We start from the raw sequence: 25,729 nt of genomic DNA on the forward strand, positions 1-25,729 counted from the left end.
ACTGAGACTTTGCAAAGTTTCTCTTCCTAGCACATGTTTGGTTTAGATTGTAGAGCAAGGGTTGGCAGGAGAGTGGTGATAGAGCTGGGAATTTAAGCTGAAAGTTCAGGGGCTACCACGGTGACATTTTTATAGTTGGTTAGGTTCTGGAACATGTTGCAGTCCATTTCCACAGTGAGCCTCTGGACCCCCACATGTGTCGGCGTGAACTGGAACTTGGTACACATGGTGTTTTGAGGCCGCACTGAACCAAATCTGAAATAAAGGAAAAGGCAGGTGCTAGTTCTGTCCCGGGTTCATTGCTCTGCTGGTCCCAGTGACTTTGATCCTTCCTTGCTTGGAGAGGTGGATCATGCAGAAAGAAACATCTAAGTACTTTACTATTAAAACGGAAGTGTTTATAAAGGAATAGAAGACAGGAACCGCCCAATGCTAAGCGACTGCATGGTTGAGAAGAGATACATTCTAAGGGCTTCCAAGCTACATCTGTTGTTCCTTTTGTCATCTGTGACTTCCTTCTGGTTCAATTCCTGGTAATCATACTGGAGTTTGTTTGGAAGAATGATATGGTTTGGCTGTGTCCCCACCCAAATCTCAACTTGGATTCTATCTCCCAGAATTCCCATGAGTTGTGGAAGAGACCCACGGGGAGGTAAGTGAATCATGGGGGCTGATCTTTCCCGTGCTATTCTCATGATAGTGAATAAGTCTCATGAGATCTGGTGGACTTATCAGGGGTTTCTGCTTTTGCTTTTTTCTCATTTTCTCTTGCCACCACTCTGTTAGAAGTGCCTTTTGCCTCCTGCCATGATTCTGAAGCCTCCCCAGCCATATGGAACTGTAAGTCCAATTAAACCTCTTTTTCTTCCCAGTCTCAGGTATGTCTTTATCAGCAGCATGAAAACAAACTTAATCCAGTAAATTGGTATGAGTAGATTGGGGCGTGGCTGAAAAGATACCTGAAAATGTGGAAGTGACTTTGGAACTGGGTAAGAGGCAGATTGGAGCAGCTTGAAGGGCTCAGAAGAAGATGAAAATGTGGGAAAGCTTGAAACTTCCTAGAGACTTGTTGCATGGCTTTGCCCAAAATGCTGATAGCAATATGGACAATAAAATCCAGGATGAGGTGGTCTCAGATGGAGATGAGGAACTTGTTGGGAACTGGAGCAAAGTGACTCTTGTTATGTTTTAGCAAAGAGACTGGTGGCGTTTTGCCCCTGCCCTAGAGATTTTTGGAACTTTGAACTTGAGAAAGATGATTTAGGGTATCTGGTGGAAGAAATTTCTAAGCAGTAAAGCATTCAAGAGGTGACTTGGGTGCTGTTAAAGGCATTCAGTTTTATAAGGGAAGCAGAGCATAAAAGTTTGGAAAATGTGCAGCCTGACTATGCAATAGAAAAGAAAAACCATTTTCTGGGGAAAAATTCAAGCTGGCTGCAGAAATTTGCATAAGTAGTAAGGAGCCTAATGTTAATCCTGAAGATCAAGGGGGAAATGTCTGCAGGCCATGTCAGAGAACTTCATGGCAGCCCCTCCCATCACAGGCCCGGAGGCCCAGGAGGAAAAAGTGGTTTAGTCGGCCAGGCCCTGGGTTCCTGTGCTATATGCAGCCTAAGGACTTGGTGCCCTGTGTCCCAGCCACTCCAGCTGTGGCTGAAAGGGGCCAACATACAGCTTGGGCTGTGGCTTCAGAGGGTGGAAGCCCCAAGCCTTGGCAGCTTCCACATGGAACCTGTGTTGAGTCTGTGAGTGCACAGAAGTCAAGAACTGAGGTTTGGGAACCTCCATCTAGATTTCAGATTATCTATGGAAATTGCTGGGGGCCCAGGCAAAAGTTTGCTGCAAGGGTGGGGCCCTCATGGAGAATCTCTGCTAGGACAGTGCAGAAGAGAAATGTGGGGTCAGAGCCCCCACACAGAGTCCCTACGGGGGCACTGCCAAGTTGAGCTGTGAGAAGAGGGCCACCATCCTCCAGACCCCAGAATGGTAGATCCACTGACAACTTGCACTGTGTGCCTGGAAAAGCCACAGACACTCAACGCCAGCCCATGAGAGCAACTGGGAGGGATGCTGTGCCCTGCAAAGCCACAGGGGCAGAGCTGCCCATGGGAACCCACCTCTTGCATCAGTGTGACCTGGATGGGAGACCTGGGGTCAAAGGAGATCATTTTGGAGCCTTAAAATTTGACTGCCCTGCTGGATTTTGGACTTGCATGGGTCGTGTAACTCTCAGGTTTTGGTCAATTTCTCCATTTGGAATGGCTGTATTTACCCAATACCTGTACTCCCATTGTATCTAGGAAGTAACTAGCTTGCTTTTGATTTTCCAGGCTCATAGGCAGAAGGGGCTTGCCTTGTCTCAAGTGAGACTTTGGATTGTGGACTTTTGGATTAATGCTGAAATGAGTTAAGACTTTGGGGAACTGTTGGGAAGGCATGATTGGTTTTGAAATGTGAGGACATGAGATTTGGAGGGGCCAGGGGGAAAGATATGATTTTGCTGTGTCCCCACCCAAATCTCAACTTGAGTTCTATCATCCATTCCTCAAAGGAGGGACCCAGGGGAAGGTAATTGAATTACAGGGGCTGGTCTTTCCCATGTTATTCCCGTGATAGTGAGTAAGTCTCATGAGATCTGATAGGTTTCTCATGGGTTTCTGCTTTTGCTTCTTCCTCATTTTCTCTTGCCACCACCCTGTTAGAAGTGCCTTTCGCCTCCCGCCATGATTCTGAGGCCTCCCCAGCCATTTGGAACTGTAAGTCCAATTAAACCTCATTTTCTTCCCAGTCTTGGGTATGTCTTTATTATCAGCGTGAAAACAAACTAATACAAAGAGCTATAGCTTTGGAATCCTTGCTTATTGCTAAGCACAGTGGATGTAGCAGGCTTATGGAGAGGATATCAGTATGTCAGCAGGTGGTGTTTGGAGCCTTGTCAGCAACCTCCTGGCCTGCCTATAAACCTTCTTTTGGTGACAGACTTCCTTTGGGGAGCTTTGCCCCACAACTGATTTGGGAGATCACAAAAGTCTGGTTAAATGTTGACAGTCCCTCCTCTCGATTTCTTGGCAAGAATGACTCATTAAGTTTCATGAGGCTGAGGCAGTGGCTCAGTAACCCAAACACCTGCTAGGGACCTCAGGGATGGTAGAAGTAGATATCTTGAACTTTATACTGTCTATTCAACTAAGGATGCAGTAGACATAATGAAAGAAGATATTTGCAACATCTAAAACCAATGAGGGACTAATACCTGGACTCTACAGGAAACTTCTACAAATCAGTAAGAAGGAAGTGCAGAAACACCAAAGGAAAAGTGGGCAAAATAAAGACAAACTACTTACCGAGGAGAAGACATAAAAGGCTAACAAACATATGAAGAGTTGCAATTAAAATAATAGTAAGATATTACTTCATTTTTATTAGACTGGAAGAAAATGTTAATAGCTGGGTATTGCCAGGAATGAAGGAGAGGTAGGAATATAGAAACTCTCATGTACTGCTGGAGGGAGTGGAGACTCCTGCAGCCATTCTGCAAATCTGACAGTACCTGGTCAAACCACATCATATCCTGTGACCCAGCAATTCTATTCCTGGGTATATATATCCCCAGACTCCACCAAATTTTCAAACAAATATATAAGGAGACTTGTGTGAGGATGTTCACTGCAACATTATTTGCAGTGTCAGAGAGTTGGAGGCACTCTGGGTGCCCATCTCTGTGGAGTGGAGTGGTAGAAAGTGGTGGGCGTACATGATGAAGTATTTTGTAGCAGAAGACGTATGGGCATAAATCTTAAGAACATAGTTCTGAGTGAAAAGAAAAGCAATTAAATATAAGTTTATATATAAAGTTAAAAATACAGGCTCATGAAAGCAACAGTACACATTTTACATGTACGAATTAAAGGATATGAAGGGTGGTGGTGAAAATGGGAATAAAAGGGAATAAATTAAAGAAAATTGTGTATTGTGGCGGTGACTACCAGAACATAGCCCTCTGACCACAATGAGAGATAGCCTGGCCTCCCTTCATTACTCTCCAATATCTAGCCCTAATGCCCTCGCCTACATTCACAGCAACACCCAGGCTCTCCCTGCAGGATCAGGGCAGCAACCAGGGCAGGTGGGTGCCCAAGGGGCCCACACAGCCTGCCTCACTCCCATCCTCTTGCAGATATGGTGGTCCCAAGATGAGGGAAGCCACTTGGTAGCCCTAATCCTTTAGTTCAGTTTCCGGGGGTATCTGCTGTCTGCATGGACATGGCAAAGAGAGTCTCTCTCTTGGGCCCCACCTTTCTGACTCATTGAGACATTTCAGGAGGATTAGAAGCCTGTCTTTGCTTACCTGTACGTCCTCTCTCTGTGAATGAGCCCCCTTCCCAGGATGGAGATCACACAGTCCTCCATGGGGGCATCTAGGGAGTTCTGGATGCTGACTGAGGCTGTGAGGGGTTGATACTGCTCTGCTTTCTCTGGCATCTGTGGGAAGAGGCAATACCTGGTGTGGATGCCAAGGGCACAGCCGTAGTCACTCTCTCCTCCCATGCACCTCTGTACCCTCATCAGTAAGTTTCCTCATCTCTGCCAAGCTGACCAAAGCTTCACAGCTGACGTTTTCTACCGCTTTACCTGCTCCTCCTGCGTTTATTCCCACCCTTGGTCCATCACTGATGATTTCTGACGTTGCCTCTCCTCTAGGCAGACCCCTTGGAGGGTTTCCCACCATCTTCGGAATTCAGTTTACATTGTATTCAACATTCTTCACGGTGTGCCCCCAACCCCCTCTCCCACCTCACCTGTTCTTCCCATGACTAAGTGACATCCCAGCCCTGTCAGGGGCTGTCCCATCCCCAGCACACCCCTCAGGCTACCTTCCATTGCACCTCTTTGTTGTCTTCTTCTGTCTTCAGTGGCCTTCCCCTACCTCTGTACTGAAAGGGTACCCATTTTTCAAGGCCCAGCATAGATGTCATCTCTTTCATAATGTCATCCCTGAACCCATCAGCTGGAATTAATCCCCTTTGCTTCACTTATTCCATAGCAACTTTGTGCATCTATTAAAGCACTTACCCGGAAGACCAAATGTTGTGTCTCCCTAACTAAACTATAACCTGCTAGAGGGCAGGGATCAGATCTCATTCATTTTGGCCAGGGTAGACACATGGAAAGAGGGCTGGACCAAGAGCCACAAGCCTCTAGAACGTCCTGTTTTTATAATCTTGGGCATGTTGCTCTCTAGGGCTCAGTTTTTTTCATCTGAATAATGGGAACAGTTTTACCTCACAGGGGAAAGAAAGAAAGAAAAGAGAAGAAAAGAAAAGAAGAGAGAGAGAGAGAGAGAAAGAAAGAAAGAGAAAGAAAGAAGGAAGGAAGGAAAGAAAGAAAGAAAGAAAGAAAGAAAGAAAGAAAGAAAGAAAGAAAGAAAGAAAGGGAAAGAGAGAGAAAGAAAGAAGAGAGAGAGAGAGAGAGGAGGTGAAAACCCTGTGGCATGTGTATGGAGTGCTAAAGAAACAAAGGCTATTATGATCCCTGTAGGTAGGAGGCAGCAACTGGGAAGGCCCCAATTTTAGAAACCTTTACTTAACTAACTAAAGAAGTTGGAAGATTTACACCTTAATAGGGTATGTAAGAAACTATGTCTTTCAAGGGAAGGAGCTCTTAAATGTAGCATTTTCTGGTAATCCTGCAGCACAGTCATCTGCTCTGAAGGGGCTTGGATTCCTTCTGAAATGGGGACCTGAGTGGTGGCAGATGAGGGCAAATCAGGGGAGGACTGGTGCCTACCTTGATGGCAAGATGCGGTCTACAAATGGCAATGTCTTCCTGAGCAAAGCAGCTAAGGCTGGACTGAGAGTGTGTTGCCATGGCGGTGAGTCTAAGGAAGGTGTTCTCGGGTGGGTTTCGCTCAAAATTGGAGAAGAACAGGCCAATGGTTATTGTCTTTTCTGAAACACATGACAGGTGGAGTCAGTGCCAACAGGTGTGTGTACCCCAGAAACAGCCATAGTTATACACACAATGCAAAGGACCCAGGGCCTCACTGAGACCAGAAAGATGCCCCATTTTCCCCAACAATTATACACTTGGAACTCACTTCTCACCCTCATCCCCATCACCACCCTCAACAACGCTCTTGGCAGACCAGCTCAGTGGGGTTGGGGAGGGGTCCCTGTGAACTGGAACAAGTTAAGCTCTTTGAGCCTCAGTGTCCTTGTCTAATAATGCCTTCCTAGTGGGATGGTTTGTGGTGTTTGTAGGGTTTTTGTTTTGTTTTGTGTTAGAGACAGGGTCTTGCTCTGTCACCCTACAGAAGAAATATCGACTCCTACTGTCACCACTGCTCAGGGGATGAGGTATCCCCCCTGCCCAAGTGAATCCTCTGCTTTCTAAATCTGTGCCCCCTCCTGACCCCATCACACTAGCTGTGTAATCTGAGCAAATTATTGAGCCTCTCTGTGTCTCATCTCCTCATCTGTGAAGTGGGGATAGCGATGGTTCTTGCCTCAGAACGTTGTGGTGAGGCCTAACAAGATGATGCACATAAAGCACTTGACATCATTTTGGGCAAACAGTAAATGCCTGATAAATGTGAGCTGCAGTGATTCTAGTTGTCTCATATCCCCAAGCATAGCGTTATCAATTTTAACCCGTCTCTCCTGAGGCTCGTTCTTTCCCTCTTGCCTGCTTATTTTCCTCAGCATAGAAGCGGGTTCAGCTCTCTCCTTCTGTCCGGTGTCCCTGGCTGACCACTCCGCAGCCTCTCCTTTTTCTGTCATGCCTCCAAGGAGGACGAGACGGTTTGTCTCACTTTCCCAACTCAATCGGCTTAACACCCAGGAAGTTTCTGAGCAAGCGCACTCTCTTAATAGTGCTCTTCAGCCTTGACACCTCGTGCCCTTTCTGCTGATCTTGCTGGGTGCCTCCTTTCTCTCTTTGACTGTTTGGCCTCCCTTACCCTGCTCTTCCCCTGACCGCCCCCTAAATGCTGCTGCTGCTGCCGGGTTCCCTCCTCACCTTCTCATCTCACTGTCCTCTCCCCATTGCTGTGAGCTCATCTATGCCCTGACTCTTTGGTGGCCCCCCTGTGCTGGGATTTCCACATCTGCGCTCCAGCCCAGAACTTTATCTTACCAAGGTTTCCTGCTGCCCACTGGTCAGCTGCACGTGCACGTGTCCCGGGCTTTCAGATACAATGTGCCGCAACCAAATTCATCCTTTTTCTCCCCAAACCTGCTCTTCCCCATTTTTCCTATTCTACTGACTCACCCAAACCAGAAGCACCCATCACACACATATACACACTCACACATTCATAAGCCCCATCTATCCCAACTCCATAATACACTTTAACTCGAAGTGCTGCTAGCTTAGTTTGGCCTTCATTTCTTGACTTGATGATTACAAAACCTTCTCATCTTCAATCCCGTGCTTCTCAAGACTCTGGATGCACATTAGAATCAAGTGGGGAGCTTTACAAAACAACCCCGATGCCAGGCCCACCCCAATCAGTTACATCAGACTCTGGCGGTGAGGCCAAGACATGAACAGTTTTGAAAGTTTCCAGATGATCAGAGACTCTGAGCCTACTCTGGCTCAGATGGCTGCCCCCTCCCCCGCCCACAAAATAAGTTCCCCAGATGACACAATGTGCAGCTAAGGTTAAGAAGCACTTTTCTTATATGACCCTTTCCATTCCATTCTGCCAAAAGTTCTTTCTTGTTAAAATGAATTTCTGATTCCATTGACTACCCTGGTTGAAACCTTCCACCAGTTTTCCATTACCCAGAGAACAAAACTCAAAGTCCTTAGCAAGAGAGACAAGACGCTGTGTCACCTAGGCCCTGTCCAGCTCTCACGCCACTCCCCCAACTCCTCTCCTCCCATGCTTGGAAAGGGAAGAGTGATACAGAGACTGGAGGTGAGGTGACCGGTTACAAGGCTGTTGCAATGCTGTAGACAAGCTCTTGTCAACTGATTCTCACACTTGTCTGCACATTGGAGTTACTCGAGTTTTTTAAAATTCTGATGTGTTCCACCATGGAGTTTCTTTCTTTTTTTTTTTTTTTCCTTTTTGAGATGGAGTGTCACTGTGTCACCCAGGCTGGAGTGTAGTAGCATGAGCTTGGCTCACTGCAACCTCCACCTCCTCGAGTCTCCTGCCTCAGTCTCCCCAGTAGCTGGGATTACAGGTGTGTGACACCAAGCCCGGCTAATTTTTGTATTTTTAGTAGAGTTGGGGTTTCACCATGTTGCCCAGGCTGGTCTTGAACTCCTGACCTCAGGTGATCCACCCGCCTTGGCCTCCCAAAGTGCTGGGATTACAGGCATGAACCACTGCGTCCAGCCCACCATGGAATTTGTGATTTAATTGGCCTGAGATACAGGCTGAGCGTCAAACTTCCCCAGGTGATTCTAATGTGCGGCAAAATTTAAAAGCAATTGTTCTAGTTCAGGGAATCTTAACCATAGAATAACACAGGGTGTTTAAAACAAAAAACAAGAAAAAAACAATGCCTGGACCCCATCTCAGACCAAGTAAATAAGAACCTCAGAGATGAGCAGGGCCCTTGGCACATGTTACTCCTTCCGTCTGGAATGCCGTGACTTACTTTTCTGGCCATTACTCTCCTACTCATCCTTCCAGATTCAATGCAGTACAATTTATTTGGGGGCAGCTTACTCCAGCCTGGGGGGAGGTGCTCTCCTGCCATTCCACTCTGTTAAACTCAGCAAACACTTCTCACACTGCTGCGAAGGGCCTGTTTACTTATCTGACTGCAGTTGGCATCATGTTTTTTTCCTGCTTCGGGTCCAATAAATATGTGTTGAATGAGTGAATGAGAGAGAACACGAGAGTGAGCAGCAGGGGCTCAAAGCCATGTCTAGAGACTGCAGGGGGTGCCCTGTGGCTGCTGCCTGCCCAAGGCAGGGGCTGTGTGTGTGTGGGGGGTGTCTGGTGGGGCCATAGAGCATTACCCAGGTTGGCACTGAGCGTGAGGTGCAGCTTCTTCCTCCAGAGCTCGGCAGCAAGGACACCGTTGTAGTGCACAGCCTGGACCCCGATTGCCAGCAGCACTGCCGTCTCCTGCTCACTGTGGTTAACCAGCGTCACTGAGATCTGGGTATCCCCTCTCAGGGGTAGGGAGCTGGGTGCTTTCAAGAGCAGGTACAGAGGATTGGCAATCTGGAGAGTGGGAGGACGGATGCCGTTGTCTTTCCCATGTTCCATTTTCTCTTTCTCAACTCTCTCCAGCACCTCTTTTTCCTGAAGAGACCCTGGAGAAGGGAAGAAACAAAGCTGACCTTTTACCCGGGTGGTATACACGCTTCTCATAAAACCCTGGGAATCAAAACCATTTACCCACTTCTGCTCAAATGCCAAAGTCATGAGAGCTCTGCAAGCCTCTAAGGCCGTATTTAGCCCAAAAATGTCTGTGTCAGGCAGATCCACCACCGATACAGTGTGTCTCTTCCAAACCACTCAAGGACCAAGTTCTTTTTCAAGTGCTATGAATTCGCCCCTTGAACGATGAGAGAGGAAGGTTGGGGACAAGTCAACACTGTCTCTGAGGACAGTTTTGCAGGGAACTGAATCTTCCTGTGTGAAAGAATTTAGACTTCCTCTGAGGGTCAAGAATGCCGCCAAATGTCCTAGGGTGCACAGTCCCTACAACAAAGACATATCTGGGCCCAAATATCAATGGTGTCAAATGGGGTTGAGAAACCCTGTTTTATATGATGGGGAAAGGACAAGGCTCTTTCTGACTGCATCTGCCAGGCCCATCCCTTTCCCTCGCTTGCTATTTCAGGTACCGAGAAGCCTGGGCCCTTCCCTGGCCTGTACCTTCAGGATACTTGTAGTTCTGAGTGATGTCCTCACAGCGGTCACTGCCCACACCCTTGGTGCTGATGTTGTTGCCAACGTACTTTGTGTTGGAGTCAGTCAACTCCAGTTTCCCATCCTCACAGCACTTCCAGACCACACATGAGGCATTTATGGCAGCAAAAAGGTCTGACACTGCTGGGGTCAGCCTCAGCGTCCCCTCCTTGACTGCTCTGACCGGCACCAGATCACAGAACCCCAGGACTGAGGGAGAGAAAGGTTGGTGAGCATGGGAGCCATGCCTAGACCTCTGCTCAGTTCAGAACTGCATAACCTCAGTCCCCATCCTCTAGCCTATTTTCCTTCCCCAAGGACCAGCGTCAGAGGTGAGCACTAGGCAGGGTTTCTGAGAGAGTCACAGAGGTGAAACTATTTAGTGATCAACTATTTAGTGATAAAACTTTTTGATCATGGCCCCTGGCAGAAGCCCTCTCAGGAACTGGACAGGCAGAAGCTCAGAGGGCCACACTTAGAGTGAGGAGCTCTCAAGCCAGCTTTACTATGGATATGACAGGAATAGGGCCACCTTTCTTGAGCACTTAATAGGTGTCAGGTTCTGTGCCATTTCTGTTCCTGGGTGAGGAAGAGCTATCTTTCTGTGGGTTCTGAAGCTTCCTGGGCTTGAGCCTATCCAGATACCCTCTTCATCCATGTCCAGAACTTCAGAACCCCCCTGCTGCAAGCCCCTGGCCTAGCACAGTCGCTTGCCATCTTAAGATCCTCTGCCCTTCACTGTGACCCAACTCCCTCACCCGTGGCTCTAAAGTGCCTCGTCTCCCTACAGCCTTGTAGCCAGGATGGCAGGCACCTCTATTCCCATGAGCCCACTGGCATCAGGTCAGCTTTCTGCTGGCTGCTGTCATGCCTTGTGCTTCTACTGTTTTCGAGGATGCAGACCCCTTTGGGACTGCCTGCTGCTCCCGAGTCCTCTCCGGGGGATTTCTTCAGCTCTGTGCAGCCCTGCGTGGTCCTGGACCCACCCCTAGGCTTTACCTCCACCTCTATTAGGAGCACTTGAGTGCAGAATCTGCCATCCATCATAACCCTGGGGCAAGGCAGGCCGTGTCATCCAGCACTCTGTGGAAGTCTGGAAGATCCTGAATGTAGCAAAGAGAAAAATGCAAGTGGGAAGGAAAAGGAGTGCTGAAGAGGTTCTGGAAACGCAGCCTGGCAGAGTTGTTGTTGTTCCAGTGGGATGGGAGGTCACTGTGTCAAAGTGGCTGTGGCACTCCCAGGAAGGGGTGTGCACACCACCGCTGACCATCAGCACAGCCTCTAAGAGTCCTTGAAAGCCTACTCTGCATGCCAGGGCCACGCAGGGGGTGGGGTTCCTGCAGAGGTGTGCCATGCAGGGTTGGAGCCCTTCCTGGACTGGAACCTCATCCCCCTCAGGCTTCTCACCAGATTCTGCCTCTCTGGCCTTCTCCGTTCTGAAGTCCTTCCTCATTATAGTACTCATCTACGAGCAGACGCCCGCCGGTGCCCTGTGCTGAGGCAAACGTGGTCACCACACGGGCAGGGATTCCCAGGCATCGCAGCACTGTGAGAAGAGGGGTGGAGTGTCAGGGGGCGCTCTAGAGACCGGGCTGGGGGCGTGTGGGAGGCTAGGATTTTCAGTGTCTCCTCTGGGCACTGAAAACCTGGAAAGAAGAGGAGTGTGGAACCTAGAAGTGGCAGCCAAGAACAGATGCATGAAGGCTGATCAGTAAGGCACAGCTTCCACCACACGCGGGGTATATAGCAGGGGAGAGGGCAACGGAGCATAGAACACAGTGGGTGGAGCTGCTCTGCTGGGGCAGGGTTAGGGAATTAAGTGAATTTGGGAACGGAGTTTGCAAATGAGCCCAACTTTCCTGAGGGGAAAAGCAGCGGAAGCTGGTGGGAGGAGCTGCCTGGGGCAACTACTTCTGTGTGGTGGGACGGGGAAACGTGGCTGCAGGGAGGCAGCACCTGCTTTTGGAGATGTCCCTCCCACATGGGAGGCCAGGGAACAACCCAAGAGGCAGGGCACTCTGTACAGGAGACAAGGGGACCAACCTGTGCAAGCAACAGCAGCCAACACCCAGGCCTGGCCATCATACACAGGTCGGCCTCGGCCGGTGAGCCACTGCCGCAGGATGGGCACGCTGCCCCGGCGCTTGTTCAGCAAGGCCCCTTCCTGGGTGGTCTGGGTCTGCGGGGTGGGCAGGACCCTCTTCTCCTTGAGATAATGCAGCTGTTTGGGGAAATGTGTGGATGTCAGTGTGAGTCCCTCGGGCAGGACAGCTTCCAGGGCATGGGTAAGGAGGGCTCATCGCAGTACTCCAACCGTGGTGAACAGATCCCCAGCATCAGAGCCACCTGGTACTGGTTAAACCTGCATGCTCCTGGGCTCCATCCTAGGCCCCTGAGCCATAGCCCTAGGGCTGGAGCCCAGGACCCCCCCTTCTTAACAAGTCCTCTGGCTGGGGGCTGGTTTCACCTTTAGTCCTACACCCTCGTTTGAGGTGGTTTGCACCTGGGTCCTGGAGGCCACTTATCCCAAGCTTCTTTCAACTCACAGGCTGGCCTGGACCCTCACCACCTTTTCAGAGGGGACTTCGGTGGCAAAGAGGGAATGGTGAACACAGGACTCCTCTGAGAGGATTTTTAGGGACAAGGGAAAGCACCAAGTTACCATCATGGTCTGCATATTCTTCTGAACAATTTAGAAATGTAAAAGAAGTCCCTTTGATCACTGCAGCAGCAAGCACTGGGTAAGATGGGCCCTACCGGCTCCTTCCCATGGACCTAAGCTCTAGGCTGGGACTGGGTGTGGGGCAGGAAAGGAGGCTTAGTCTTCTGCGGGCTTGCGTCCTGAGGGAGGACACATTTCTTTGCTTTTCTCCCCCCTGTGGATGCTATTGCCTGTCTTCTTCTCCTCCTCAGACCCTTCTGTAGGAACTGTCCTCACACCCTGGGAGGAGGGAGCCATTTGTGATTTGGGGGTTTCTGAGGCCACGGTGGTGGGGCAGGTCTCTCAGAGAGCTCTTGTCTCACCCCCGCCCTATTGTCGTTCCCCAGCCTCTCACTTACCAAGGCACCCAACACACGGGCCACGTGCACTGGCTGGCTCCACTTCTCTACCTGCTTGTCCTTGCTCAGCAAGTGTAGGCTGAGGTCGATGACATTCCCCTCGAACTGTTAAGGACCACACAGGGCCATGATGAAGGGTCCTCAGGTCAGGCACTCATCCCGCAGGACAGCCTCATTATCTCGTCCTTCTCCCAGACCCGCACTCCACACCTGCCTCCCTTACTTTATCCCTCTGAGGAGCTCTGGCTCCCTCCCCCCACCTCTCAATGTGACCCAGGTTCCTTTTCCCAGGCATCTAGTCCTTTGCCTATTCTACTGTCTGACTCCCGGTAGGGTATGAGCTCTCAGGGACCCGTGCTGTACCATTTCGTTTTGTTGCATTGCATTCCGTTTCCATTTAGTGAACCCCGACTGCCCCTACCAGCCCTGAACCTGGAGTGGAGGATACTCCCCTTGTTCCTGAGGAGCCCACGGTTTAGGACTGGAGATGGACCCACAGCGCAGCCCCTTAGATTACAGAGCACAGCAGCATGGCCAGGGCTCTTGTAGAGATGCAGGCACAGAGCAGCCCCGTGGAGAGGTTCCCTCTGCCTTCAGGGGTTGGGGGAGGCTTCGAGAAGGTCTTGAGAGATGGGTGGGAGCTTGCCAGGAGATAAGGGTGGGGAGCCCTTCCTGGCGGAGGGAACATTCAGCTTGTTGCTCTGAGGATGGTGAGCAGTTGGAACATGGGGTGGTTCATGGGGAAAGCAGAGCAGGGGCCTGGCTGGAAGGGCCGTGGATGTTGGCCTAGAGGGATTTGGTCTTTATCTCAAAGACAGTGGAGCTGTAACTGAGGCTTGATTTGCCACAGCTTTAAGGAAAAGAATTCTGGTAGCTCCAGAGGATGTTCTGATGTGGCCCAGAGGAAGGGGGGCGGGGCACCACAAGGCTGAAACGGACTAAATAAATGGTCTCATGACCAGCGGTTTTTGGACCTACCAGCTCTGTCTAGCCTGAACATGCAAGGTTATGGGACAGTCACTCTACACACTCCTCCCCTAGAGGGCCCTAGTACCTGGCCAAAGTCCCAGGGCTCTGCCTGGATGCAGTCAGCTGTGCCCAGGTAGATGAGACCATTCTGGTTCAACAAGTACTCTGTGCGCTGAGCCTCATTCTTCAGGAACACGGCATCCTCTGGCGAGAGGTGGGTAGGGATGAGGGCCTGTGGGGTGCCAGGTCCACCCTCCACATCCAGGCCTCTGTCCTCCCTGCTGAGATTAGGCTTGGCTGCAGGCCACCCCGTCAGCTCTGGGCCTAATGAAGACTGAGGAGGAAGTCCCTCTTTCACTGCCCCCACTGGGGCCCAGCCCAGAGTCCCTGGGTCAATCAGCGTGTGGCCCTTATGGTCAGCCAGGAAGACAAGAACAACCTTAAAAAGCTTGGTTGGCCAGGTGCAGTGGCTCACAGCTATAATCCCAGCCCTTTGGGAGGCCAAAGCAGGAGGACAGTTTGAGACCAGGAGTTTGAGACCAGCCTGGGCAACACAGCAAGACCCTGTCTCTACAAAAAATAAAAACAGCCAGGTGTGGTGGTGCGCATTTGTAGTCGTAGCTATTTAGGAGGCTGAGGCGGGAGGAAACTTGAGCCCAGGAGTTTGAGGTTGCAGTGAGCTATGATGGTGCCACTGCACTCCAGCCTGGGTGACAGAGTGAGAGACTTTCTCTTAAAACCAGTGAAAATCAGCCAAGCGCGGTGGCTCACGCCTCTAATCCCAGCACTTTGGGAGGCTGAGGCAGGTGGATCACCTGAGGTCAGGAGTTCAAGACCAGCCTGACCAACATGGTGAAACCCTGTCTCTACTAAAAATACAAAAACTGAGCCGGGTGTCATAGTGCACGCCTGTAATCCCAGCTACTCGGGAGGCTGAGGCAGGAGAATCTCTTGAACCCGGGAGGCGGAGGTTGCAGTGAGCTGAGATTATGCCATTGCACTCCAGCCTGGGCAACAAGAGCAAGACTCCATCTCAAAAAAAAAAAAAAAAAAAGAAAAGAAAAAGAAAATCCTAGTTGTTCACAGCCAGAACACTATCGTCCCTGGATAAATTGGCAACAGGCCAGGGAGCTTCCAAGTGGCTTGTATGTCTGTCCCATAAGTTCAATTTGTGACGAAAAACCAGGTGTTTCAGAAAAAAGACAATTAAGCATAGGCTGATGGATGTGAGCAGAAGGAAGAGGAGCGCTTGGCAAGACAGGGTTGGAGGGTGGGAAGGAGCAGTGGGGTTGAGAAGTGGAAGTCAGAACGTTGGATTTCTGCCCTGGAGGTGTCCAGGTGAGTCTAGGGCTCCCTCAGTCTCTTCCCAGTGCCCCTCCTGCTTTCCTCATCCTAGGGTTGGGCTGGCCATCATGAGGAGGGTGGGTGACTTTTAAGGGGGCCATCACCCACTCTGGGAAGCTAGAAGCAGGAGGGCAACTGCCCTGCTTGCTGAGGGCTAATCACTCTGACCCAATGGCCGAGGTGAAGTGGACAGGGGTTAGACTAGTTCCTGGGGACTAGAGAGAGAAAAGGATTTCCAAACCATCCAGAGGAGCTGCTGGGCTAACCTCTCTGGAGCCCTCCAGGGGTCCATCTGGGGATGAGGGTCCTCAGGGCAACAGAAGGATAAGGCAACAGAAATCAAGAAGCCCTGAAAAATCTGGGGTCTAAAATCACAGAACCCTATGCCCAAGTAGCCCTCCACTCCTGCCTTCCATCCTGAGTACTCTCTGAAGTCAGCTAGGCATCACTGTTTTTTTTTTTTGTTTTTTTTTTGACATTACTTCAAACTGAGGTGTTTGGCCCCAGGATCTGCAGGGCTCCATGAAGTAGCTTATGAGAGCACGGGCAGCGCCAGCCTCCTCCTCTCTGCTTGGCCGTATGCAGCCCCCTTTATAAAGTGCCTGGCCGATGAGCAGGGCTCCAACTTTTATCATAGGATGTAAAACGATGTAAAATCTCCTTTTGAATCCCCATCTCCAAGCATGCCAAGATGACGCTGAGATGCCAGGGAATCTGAAAATTTCCCAGTCACCTCCCGGATGAGTGGAGCCAATGACTGTCCCCTGCCCAGACAGAGACCTCTGCCCATACTCAGGTAGAGAGGCCCTCCCTAGGCAGGTCCCTACAAACTGAGCACAAAGGCAGGACTCCTGGCACTGGAGTTAAGAGTGTGGGCGCCCTGAGCCAAGCACTGTCCTAGAACTGTCTTTGCCAGGTCTTTACGGTTGTTGCCAGGGCCTGTCTCTGGAAGCAGACTCAGGGTGATCTGGGGGTACACCAAAGCCTCAGCTTTGGAGGGAAGCGGCTTGAAGGGCTTTCTGCCAGTCATGGAGAGCCACAAGGCCTGCCCCAACCAAGGGGTCCTGCATCTACATTCATCCACGTGGAGCATCTGGATGAATACTAGCCCCCATCTGCTGACCCACCTGCCTGCGCCCTTGGAGCAGGAAAGAAGGGCCTGAGCTGAGGGCAGGTGCGGCCACCTGAAGTGGGGGAGAACCCTGCCCTGGACAGGAGAAGTGGAGAGAGAACCCACTGGGATTTAGGTACCACAGAGAAAAGCAGTCAGGAGCTGCGGGCCAGACATGGGGCCAGCCTTAAGAACCTGGGAAGGCTCTTCCATCTCCCCATGTTTCTGCCAGTTTCCCAGCCCTGCCTTGCCATGTTGGCAGCAAAATTCTTGAGAGGAAAAGGGCTGTGTATTTGTTTGATGTTGTAAAGACAGGAAGGCCGGGAGAAACTCTTTTTCATTCTCCCAACAAACCCTTCAGGGATCCCAAGGATGAAGGTGGGTGAGGTAGATTTAAATACAAAGACAGATACAATCTTCAGAGTGGGGAGGAAGAGAAGATGGGTCCTACTTTGGGTCTTATTTGGACATGTATTATATCAGATGGCCATTTCCAGACGACATGGCTCCAGCCACAGCTAGGGCTGAGCTTTGCTAGAGGCGGTCATGGTTGGGGGTGGGGGGCCCACAGGAGGTCACCTGACCCCAAGGAAGCCGCTCACAGGCTGGTGAATGGTAGGGCCCCATCAGACACTTGGGTAGGTGGGTCTGGTGAACGCCCAGAAATCTTCAAGAACAGAACAAGACAGAAGAGAGGAGGAAAGACAGGGAGCAGTACATTTCCTGGGAGGCAGAAGCAGGAGCTTGTGGGATAACACAGACCGCTTAGGGCCCTGGTCGGCGGGGCAGCCTTATCAATTCAAAATGGTACATTCTTTTTCTTAAAGAGGGTCCCCCAAATTGCATTAGCTTCAGGTCCCACAAAGCCTGAGTGCACTATGGAGACAGAATAGCGGGGAGAGAGAGAGAAGCCCATCTTCAGGCCACCTCATTCCCGAGGCCCTCTCCAGTTCTCACCCCTGCACTGTTATAGTGAAGGGCAGCTTTCCCAGGGTCATCACAGTCTCAACTCCTGTGACCAAAATAGCCTGAGCCAGCACCAGGGTCTGGTGATGAGACAAGTTTTCGCTTTCAGTGGGAAGCCTCAACTTGCTTCTCCCAGGAGCGACACCAAAACGGGACCCTTGGTCTGAGAGCTGCTTCATCCAGGTAGAAGGCCCTGGCCCAGACTGGGTGTTGGTGCTGTCCTTAGAGAGGGCTGCTGCAGATACCTGGCCCAGGTGCTCCCTGCCAGAACTGCACCCCAGCTCCAGTGTCTGGAGTCCCCGTGCAGCCCAGGCTGGCCCAGGTCCAAACTTACCTCTACTCCAGGGGTTAAAGAGCAATGTGAACCGGCCTAAGAGGCGTGGCTTCCTGCCTGAGACCTGCAGCAGAAGCGAGTAGCAGCCAATGACAGCATCCGCGGGTGTGGTCACAGAGATGGTCCAGGACTGCGCATCTCTCTCCTCCACCGCTGCACTCCATGACTTTCGGTCCCCCAGACTGGACACTGGGAATGTGGCTTGGGTCCTGTTGACCTTGGAAGGCTGCTCTCCTGCAGTCACACAGTGACGAGTCCGTCATTGGGACTTCTTGGTCACAACTCAGAGTAATAAGGTCAGGGTATTACAAAGATGGAGGAGGTGAAAGTTGTTTTTGGAGGATAATGAAAGTGACCCATCTAGAAATGAGACCCATCAAGAAAGAGTGATAGGAGAGCACAGGTTTTTGGCACCCACGGACCTACATCATAGTCTCTAAAATGGGCATCTTCATAGTACCTGCTTCATGGCCCATAGGAGAACTGAACGAACTATTATGTGTGAAGTACTTGGCCCAACACCTGACACGTAGTATGGATTCAATAAACACTGCAAATTAAATGTTATATTTAGCCTGGGTTCGATTCCATCCAGAATTTTCTTTTTTTTTTTTTTTTTTTTTTCTTGAGACAGAGTTTTGCTCTTGTCGCCCAGGCTGGAGTGCAGTGGCACTATCTCGGCTCATTGCAACCTCCACCTCCTGGGTACAAGCGATTCTCCTGCCTCAGCCTCCCGAATAGCTGGGATTACAGGCACCGGCCACCACGCCTGGCTAATGTTTTGTATTTTTAGTAGAAACGGGTCTTCACCATGTTGGTCAGGCTGGTCTTGAACTCCTGACCTCAGGTGATCCACCCACCTCAGCCTCCCAAAGTGCTGGGATTACAGGTGTGAACCACTGCACCCGGCCCCATCCAGAATTTTCTACAAAGCTACTATTATATTTGCAACCGAAAAGAAGCCCTTGGTGATGCTGCTGCTAGGCAGCTTCTGACTCATCATAAACAATATTTACCAGGCACATAATCTCATGGCACCCTCATGACTGCCCTGCCAGGTGGGCAGGACTTCTTACAGCCCAGCTGCAGTGTGGTCCATTTGCCCCTTGATTCCCTAACAGGTTGCTGGAGAGAAACCCCCAGACCTGCTGCCCGGAGTCTAGTCCTGTCTCACTAACCAGTTTGTGCAATGAGGGCCACCTTCTTCAGGGCAGGAAGAAATGCGTGGACTGGAGCACGGAAGTGCAGGATGATGGTGAAGGGCTGCCCCCTCCTCACAAAGAGGCGCCGGGAGCTGAAGGCCTTGGTGTGGTGCTCCTCATTGTTTCTTGCTGCCTGAAAGTCGCAGCTCTTGATACCCAGGGCTGTTGTGGGAAAGAGAGAAGTCATGGAAACTAAGTAAATGTGACAATATAAGTACAAGCAGAGATTCTGGAGTCAGAGAGACCAGGGTTCAAATCCTCGGCTCCACTTAGGTTTTAGCTGCGCAATCCCAGGCAAGTAACTTAACTACCCTGACCCTCAGTTTCCTTTTCCTTAGAATAATCATCCCTCCTTTCATAGTTGTGGGGATTAGATGATATATAATACATTTAGCACAGTGTCAGCTACACAGTAAGTCCCAATAAATGAAACTGCTGTTGTTGTTACTATTATTAATAAATGTAATGCTTATTCTCATTGTTGGCCTCTTTTTTCTGGTCCCAATCCACAAGCAATGAATAAAACCCAAAATCTTTCTCACCCCTATTCATTTTTTCTTAGAGCACAATCAGTTAATTTTTAGAGCTGGTTTTGAGATCACTGAGTCCAATTCTCTTGTTTTATAGATGAGAAGAGTGAGGCTGAGTGTGGAACTGACTCACCCGAGACTGTGCATGGTGGCTTTTTGACCTAAAGTCTTACTATAAACTCACAGCACTATGCAGCCCAGAAAAACCCTTCACGTAGGTGGTTCAAGAGCATTATGACAGTCTGTTAATCAATTCTCATTTAACAGAGGTGATATGGTTTGGCTTTGCATCACAGCCCAAATATTAGGTCGAATTGTAATCCCCAGTGTTAGAGGAGGGGCCTGGGGGGAAGTGATTGGATCATGGGGGCAGTTTCTAATGGTTTAGCACCATCCCCTTAGTGCTGCTTGTTTAAAAGTGTGTAGCACCTCCTCCTTCACTCTATCTCTCTCCCGCTGACCATGTGAAGATGTGCTTGCTTCCCCTTCTGCCATGATTGTAAGTTTCCTGAGGCCTCCCCAGGAGCAGAAGCTTATACAGCCCACAGAACCATGAGCTGGTTAAACTTACTTTCTTCACAAATTACCCCATCTCAGGTATGTCTTTATAGCGGTGTGAGAATGGACTAATACAAGAGGGAAGAAAAAAACAAGGAGTAAAGAAGTCAAAAGATACGTTCAGCAAGCCCAAGATAAGGAACAATGCTGGAAAAAAAATGTTAGGCTTTTTTTTCTTGCAGCAAAGGAATTGTGCACTTTTTGTTCCTTTGATGGCAGAAGGCCATTGGGAATCTCCTTGGTCTGAAAGGCAGCCTGCAGTGTTTTGTACTGGCTCAGCTGCCACAAGAGAGAAACTATGGCTTTTGCTCGCAGGTATGAAATGAAGTCTAACCCACTTCAGGGAAGTGATATGACCCTGATGGCAATGTCCTTTAGACTACAAGACATATCTTGTCAAATTCAGGATACCCCTACTTCAAATTTCCCTCATGTGCCAGTCTCTCTGCCTTAGAGGTGAAGAGTAGAGGGGAAGGATGTTCTACTTTTTCTCTCACTAGTGATGGGATGATAGAAGATGCCAATGATGTCTATTTAGGGCAAAAGAACTGACATCGTTGAATATGAAGAAATGTTTAAGCATGCAGAGGAGGGAAGAAACCTCTCTGTGTCTGGTCCTGGTGTCCCTGGGTGCCCCTTGCATCCCTGTATCCCCCTCCTCCACTTGGTTTGGTCAGGCCATGGCTATAGATAAAGTAGCCACAGGGAGGCTGGGATTTGTAAATTGAAGTACAGCAGCACTCAGAAACCAACAATGATTCCTCTTTCTGCTTAGCACAAAGCTTGTGCTGAGGCCCAGGAAAAGCCCTGCCTCTGCAGACTGGTTGAGTTGGATTGGATGGTGGAATGCCTTAGTCACATCCTAAGTCATATGACTCGAGCCTCAGTGTATCTGAACCCAAGTAATTATGTGTTATGGCAAGAGTCACCAGAATTCATTTGGATTCCGGTTCTGTCTGGAAGGCTCCCACCATCTCTTCTCTACCTGGCAGATGTCTACTCATCTTCCAAGATCCAAAGGCACCCACCTCTGTAGCCTTCACTGACTCCTCCTGGAAGAGGTCAGTCCTCTGGGCTCCCACAGTACTCTGCTCCACTTTCTTCAGCACTTATCCCATTTGATACCTGTCACCTGCCTAGCCCTCTGCTCCCGCTTTCACTGGGGGGAGCTCCCCGAGGCACAGTGCTTTCTCATATCTGCATCCTCTGCCCCAGCAGAACTCAATAGATAGCCAATCAGTGTTTGCTCTGTCAATGAATGGATGAGAACATTAGGACAGCCTTAAGGGAGATTTTCTCAGATGCATCACAGGGGCCTCAGGCCCCCACCTGTGCCGCCAGACCCTGGCAGGGCCCCTGAGGTTTCTACATTCTTTAGGTCTGCCTGGTTTCTTGGTTTATCTCTACCTCTGCCCCTTTTAGGTCTGCCTGGTTTCTTGGTTTATCTCTACCTCTGCCCCTTTTAGGTGGATTCATTGACTCCTACCTCCCCTTCTCTCCCACTGGGTCTTGAGGCAATGACAACTTCGTGTTTTCCCAGCATCTCCTATTTGTACCACAGACCATGAGAAGTTGCGTTAACACGGAGACCATGTGGAATGCTCTTCAGAGGTGCACAGTACCCCACCCTCCTCCCTCTCTGCCTTTCACAACACCCCAGCGCTGCCGCACATGTGCCCCTCAAGCAGTGATGTGCTTAACGACTGGCTGGGGGGAGGGGGTGGTGAGGGGAAAGGGCGTACTGAGTTACAGCATTTGCCAAGTTCTGTGGTGTAAAATACTCCCTCTGTGGCCAGTTTGAAGCTACTGAGGTGATGTCAGCAAGCGCAGAACTGTGAAGAGGCGCGGACTGGCACATCATCATGTGGTTTTTCCAGCACAGAGATACAGGAGACGTGAACACCCTCAAGAACATAAAGGTGAAAAGGAGTAAAATATGTAGGAGGTGATGAGTTTAGAGTACTTATTATCTTTCTTTTTAATATAATTTTTTTTACTTGCAAGTTTATACAGTTTAATTTTTAATAATGCCTCTGTTTAAGAACTGGTTCACAGGATTCCTCAAAATTTAGCAATTGCCTCTTGCAAGTCAGCACAAGCCAGCTGCAGCCACTGTGGCACGCCATGAGCTCATACTCAGTGATTCTCATCTGGTGGCTACTGGGCCCTCTGCCACCCACTGCCTGGAAAGAATTTAGTGCCCAGGGGCATCCTCTGGTTTGGGACTAAACAATCTCCAGATATCTTTGAATAGGTTTTTAATTTGTCTGGTCTCTAAGAATAAAAAGAATGATTTGGCCGGGTGCAGTAGCTCACGCCTGTAATCCCAGCACTTTGGGAGGCTGAGGCGGGTGGATCACGAGGTCAAGAGATCGAGACCATCCTGGCCAACAAAGTGAAACCCCGTCTCTACTAAAAATACAAAAAATTAGCCGGGCGTGATGGCAGGCGCCTGTAATCCCAGCTACTCGGGAGGCTGAGGCAGGAGAATCACTTGAACCCCGGAGGCGGAGGTTGCAGTGAGCCGAGATTGTGCCACTGCACTCTAGTGTGGCGACAGAGACAGACTCCGTCTGAAAAAAAAAGACAATTTATTGGTGTCTGCCCTATTTTCACAAGACGTGGCTGAGATGATTTACTGAATTCACCCAGAATTCTTTTATTCCCTCTCAGGTGTTGGTCTCAGGGTCAGTTGCCCTCCGCACGCCAGACTGGCCGACCAGGGTGGGGAGTGAGGCAGTTTCTATAGAAACAGAACCACAGCTGCATCCCATTGTCCCTGCATCCCTGCACCATTTCCCTCTGCCTACCAGCTTGCTTCTCCCTGGACACAAAACAGCCAGGCAATTCTCCGGCCAGGAGATAATAATTCCTGCCAAGAACGCTGCGACTCTGACCACCTCTGTTGGTTTCTTGCTTTGTGTCTGCCTGCTGCCCCTTTTAGGTGGATTCCCTGACTCCCACCTCTCCTTCTCTCCCATTTGTCGTAGAAGCTGTGACACCTTCATGCTACCCAGGGTGTTTCTCATTTGTATCACAGGGTGTCTCTCATTTGTATCAGTAAGCTGTGAACACTTATGCTATGATGACCTTGGGATAAGAATATACACCCATGTTAACCACCATCACCATCTCACCATCATCATACAGCTATCATGACCAGTTTACCCCAACATCCTACCCCATAACCACCCCATAGCAACATCACCATCACTTCCGCCTCCACCAGCACCCACCATCACACCACGCTCCACAGCCATCCCACCATCGCCTCCACCAGCACCCACCATCACACCACACTCCACAGCCATCCCACCATCGCCTCCACCAGCACCCACCATCACACCACGCTCCACAGCCACCCCACCATCACCTCCACCTCCACCAGCACCCACCATCACACCACGCTCCACAGCCAGCTCACATCACCAGTACCCCCTCCCCTGCTGTGGTTATACCACCACCTCCCCGCCCACCATCCATCCCACTTCCTTTAATGAAAACAGGTGATGCTGCAGGGGCTGCATACAGTCCAGCAAGCCCTGCGGAGTGCTGGCGTGGCTCACCCTGTCCCATGGCTGCAGGCCGCTCCTCGTATCCACTTGGCTGCAGGAAGCACCTGTGTTGAACTGTTGCTTCTGGGCTCCTTCTGGGCTTTCTGTCTCTCAGACAGAAAATGATGAAGGCACTTTTGTTGGCTTAAGAATCTGGAAAGAGCAAAACTTCCCCCCAGCTACTCCTGTGAGCACCCTGACATGTTCCTTCTCTCCTGCTCCCTCCCTGCTGGTATCTGCTGGACCAGTTGCTGGGAGTAGCCCTGTTCATTTTATCTCTTGTGCCAGGAGGCCCAGGCAGGGATATGCCTGGCAGCCCTGAGGGAGGGGGTAGGATGGGGAAGACCTGCCAACTGGAGAAGCCTAGAACAAACCTTGAAGCCTCTTGCTTCAGTGGCCTCAAGAGACTCTCAGAGATGTTATCTGGACAGCACTGGAAGACTCTGGAAGACAGGAGGCCACAAACAGGAGTCCCATATCCAACTCCAAATCTCAGGCCCTAAACATAACAGGGGCTGCAAGTTGCAAGATGTTCATGGGCTGTTTTGATAATAGAGAGAACACGTGTGTCTGGAATTTATCTGTGTGAAAGAGATAAGGAAGTAGAATTTGTTGGTGAAAAATAAATGTCTTAAAAGTAGAAGCTGGGGCCCCAACTCTTCCAAGCCTACCTGGTCTGGGACCCTCTACCAGAGAAGGTTGGGAACTATCTTGGAACTCAGGCCCTATGTCTTTTCAATTTTTCCTTCTTTAGTTCCTGAAAAGACAAGACAAGGATCTCATATTTGGCCTTACCTGGGCTTGTAAAACTGTGTTACCAGAAGCACTTTCAGGGCAGCTGTACTTGCTGCATATACCTGAGATGTCTATAGAATGATATAAAACACACGGCAAAAAATATTGGTTGCCTGTGGGGAGGGGATCTGGGCAGTGGGGTAGAAAGGTCTGACAACATTTTGAGTTGGCGACGATTTAGGAAAATAGTTACTCTCTTCTAATACTAGTGGGAGTGCAAATTTAAATTGGTGCAGCCTTGGCTGGGCGCAGTGGCTCATGCCTGTAATCCCAGCACTTTGGGATGTGGGCGAATCACTTGAGGTCAGGAGTTCGAAACCAGCCAGGCCAACATGGTGAAACCCAGTCTCTACTAAAAATACAATAATTAGCCAGACATGGTGGTGTGCACCTGTAATCTCAGTTACTCGGAAGACTGAGACATGAGAATCGCTTGAACCTGGTGGGTGGAGGTTGCAGTTAACCAAGATCATGCCACTGCATTCCAGCTTTGACAACAGAGCAAGACTTTGTCTCAGAAAAATATAAATAAATAAATAATAAATTGCTACAGCCTCTCCAAATTGGTGCAGCCTCTACGGACAGTGTTAGTCAGACTGGGTGGCTTAAACAACAGATATTTATGTTCTCGCCCTTCTGTAGGATGGAAGTTCAAGATCAGGGCCTTTACGCTTGGTGTCTGGTGAAGGCTGTCTTCCTCACACGCCCTCTTCTCTGTGTCCACGCGGAAAGAGAAAGATCTCTGGTGTCTTTTCCTTTTCCTCTTCTTATAAGGACATCATTCCTATTGGACTGAAGCCCATTCTTATGACCCCACTTCACCTTTATTACCTTCCTGTAGGTCCCATCTCCAAATACTGTCACATTGGGGGCTGGTGCTTCAACATATGAATTTTTGGGGAGGACACAATTCAGTCCAGAACAGAGGGAAATTAAGTAGTTTGTACCAAAACTTTAAATGTCTATACTTTTTGCTGCTCTGCCTATGGATTATCCATTCTTTATTCCTTTACTTTCTTTTTTTTTTTTTTTTTTTTTTTTTTTTTTTGAGACGGAGTCTTGCTCTGTAGCCCGGGCTGGAGTGCAGTGGCCAGATCTCAGCTCACTGCAAGCTCCGCCTCCTGGGTTCACGCCATTCTCCTGCCTCAGCCTCCGGAGTAGCTGGGACTACAGGCGCCCGCCACCTCGCCCGGCTAGTTTTTTGTATTTTTAGTAGAGACTGGGTTTCACCGTGTTAGCCAGGATGGTCTCGATCTCCTGACCTCGTGATCCGCCCGTCTCGGCCTCCCTAAGTGCTGGGATTACAGGCTTGAGCCACCGCGCCCGGCCATTCCTTTACTTTCTTAATAAACTTGCTCTCACTTAAAAAAAAAAAGTCTGTACTTTTGCTTCATCCATTCTACTTCTAGGTATTTATCATACAAAT

The 25,729-nt window shown here is 49.9% G+C and overlaps 1 protein-coding gene across 1 annotated transcript; it reads right to left on the bottom strand.

Moving 5' to 3' along the window:
- Positions 1-17: 17 nt before the first annotated feature.
- EPB42 (erythrocyte membrane protein band 4.2) lies at positions 18-23,983 on the bottom strand. Its single transcript, XM_008016867.3, has 13 exons — positions 23,521-23,983; positions 18,843-19,028; positions 17,665-17,898; positions 13,995-14,113; positions 12,941-13,045; positions 11,924-12,101; positions 11,288-11,426; positions 10,880-10,983; positions 9,848-10,090; positions 8,980-9,279; positions 5,788-5,948; positions 4,349-4,482; positions 18-255 (listed from the first exon to the last, which is right to left on the bottom strand). The coding sequence occupies exons 1-13, from the start codon at positions 23,528-23,530 to the stop codon at positions 93-95; spliced, it is 2,076 nt and encodes a 691-aa protein (XP_008015058.3). The 5' UTR covers positions 23,531-23,983; the 3' UTR covers positions 18-92.
- Positions 23,984-25,729: the final 1,746 nt, after the last annotated feature.

The sequence above is a fragment of the Chlorocebus sabaeus genome, chromosome 26, assembly GCF_047675955.1.
Source record: "Chlorocebus sabaeus isolate Y175 chromosome 26, mChlSab1.0.hap1, whole genome shotgun sequence".
NCBI classification, from domain to species: domain Eukaryota; kingdom Metazoa; phylum Chordata; class Mammalia; order Primates; family Cercopithecidae; genus Chlorocebus; species Chlorocebus sabaeus.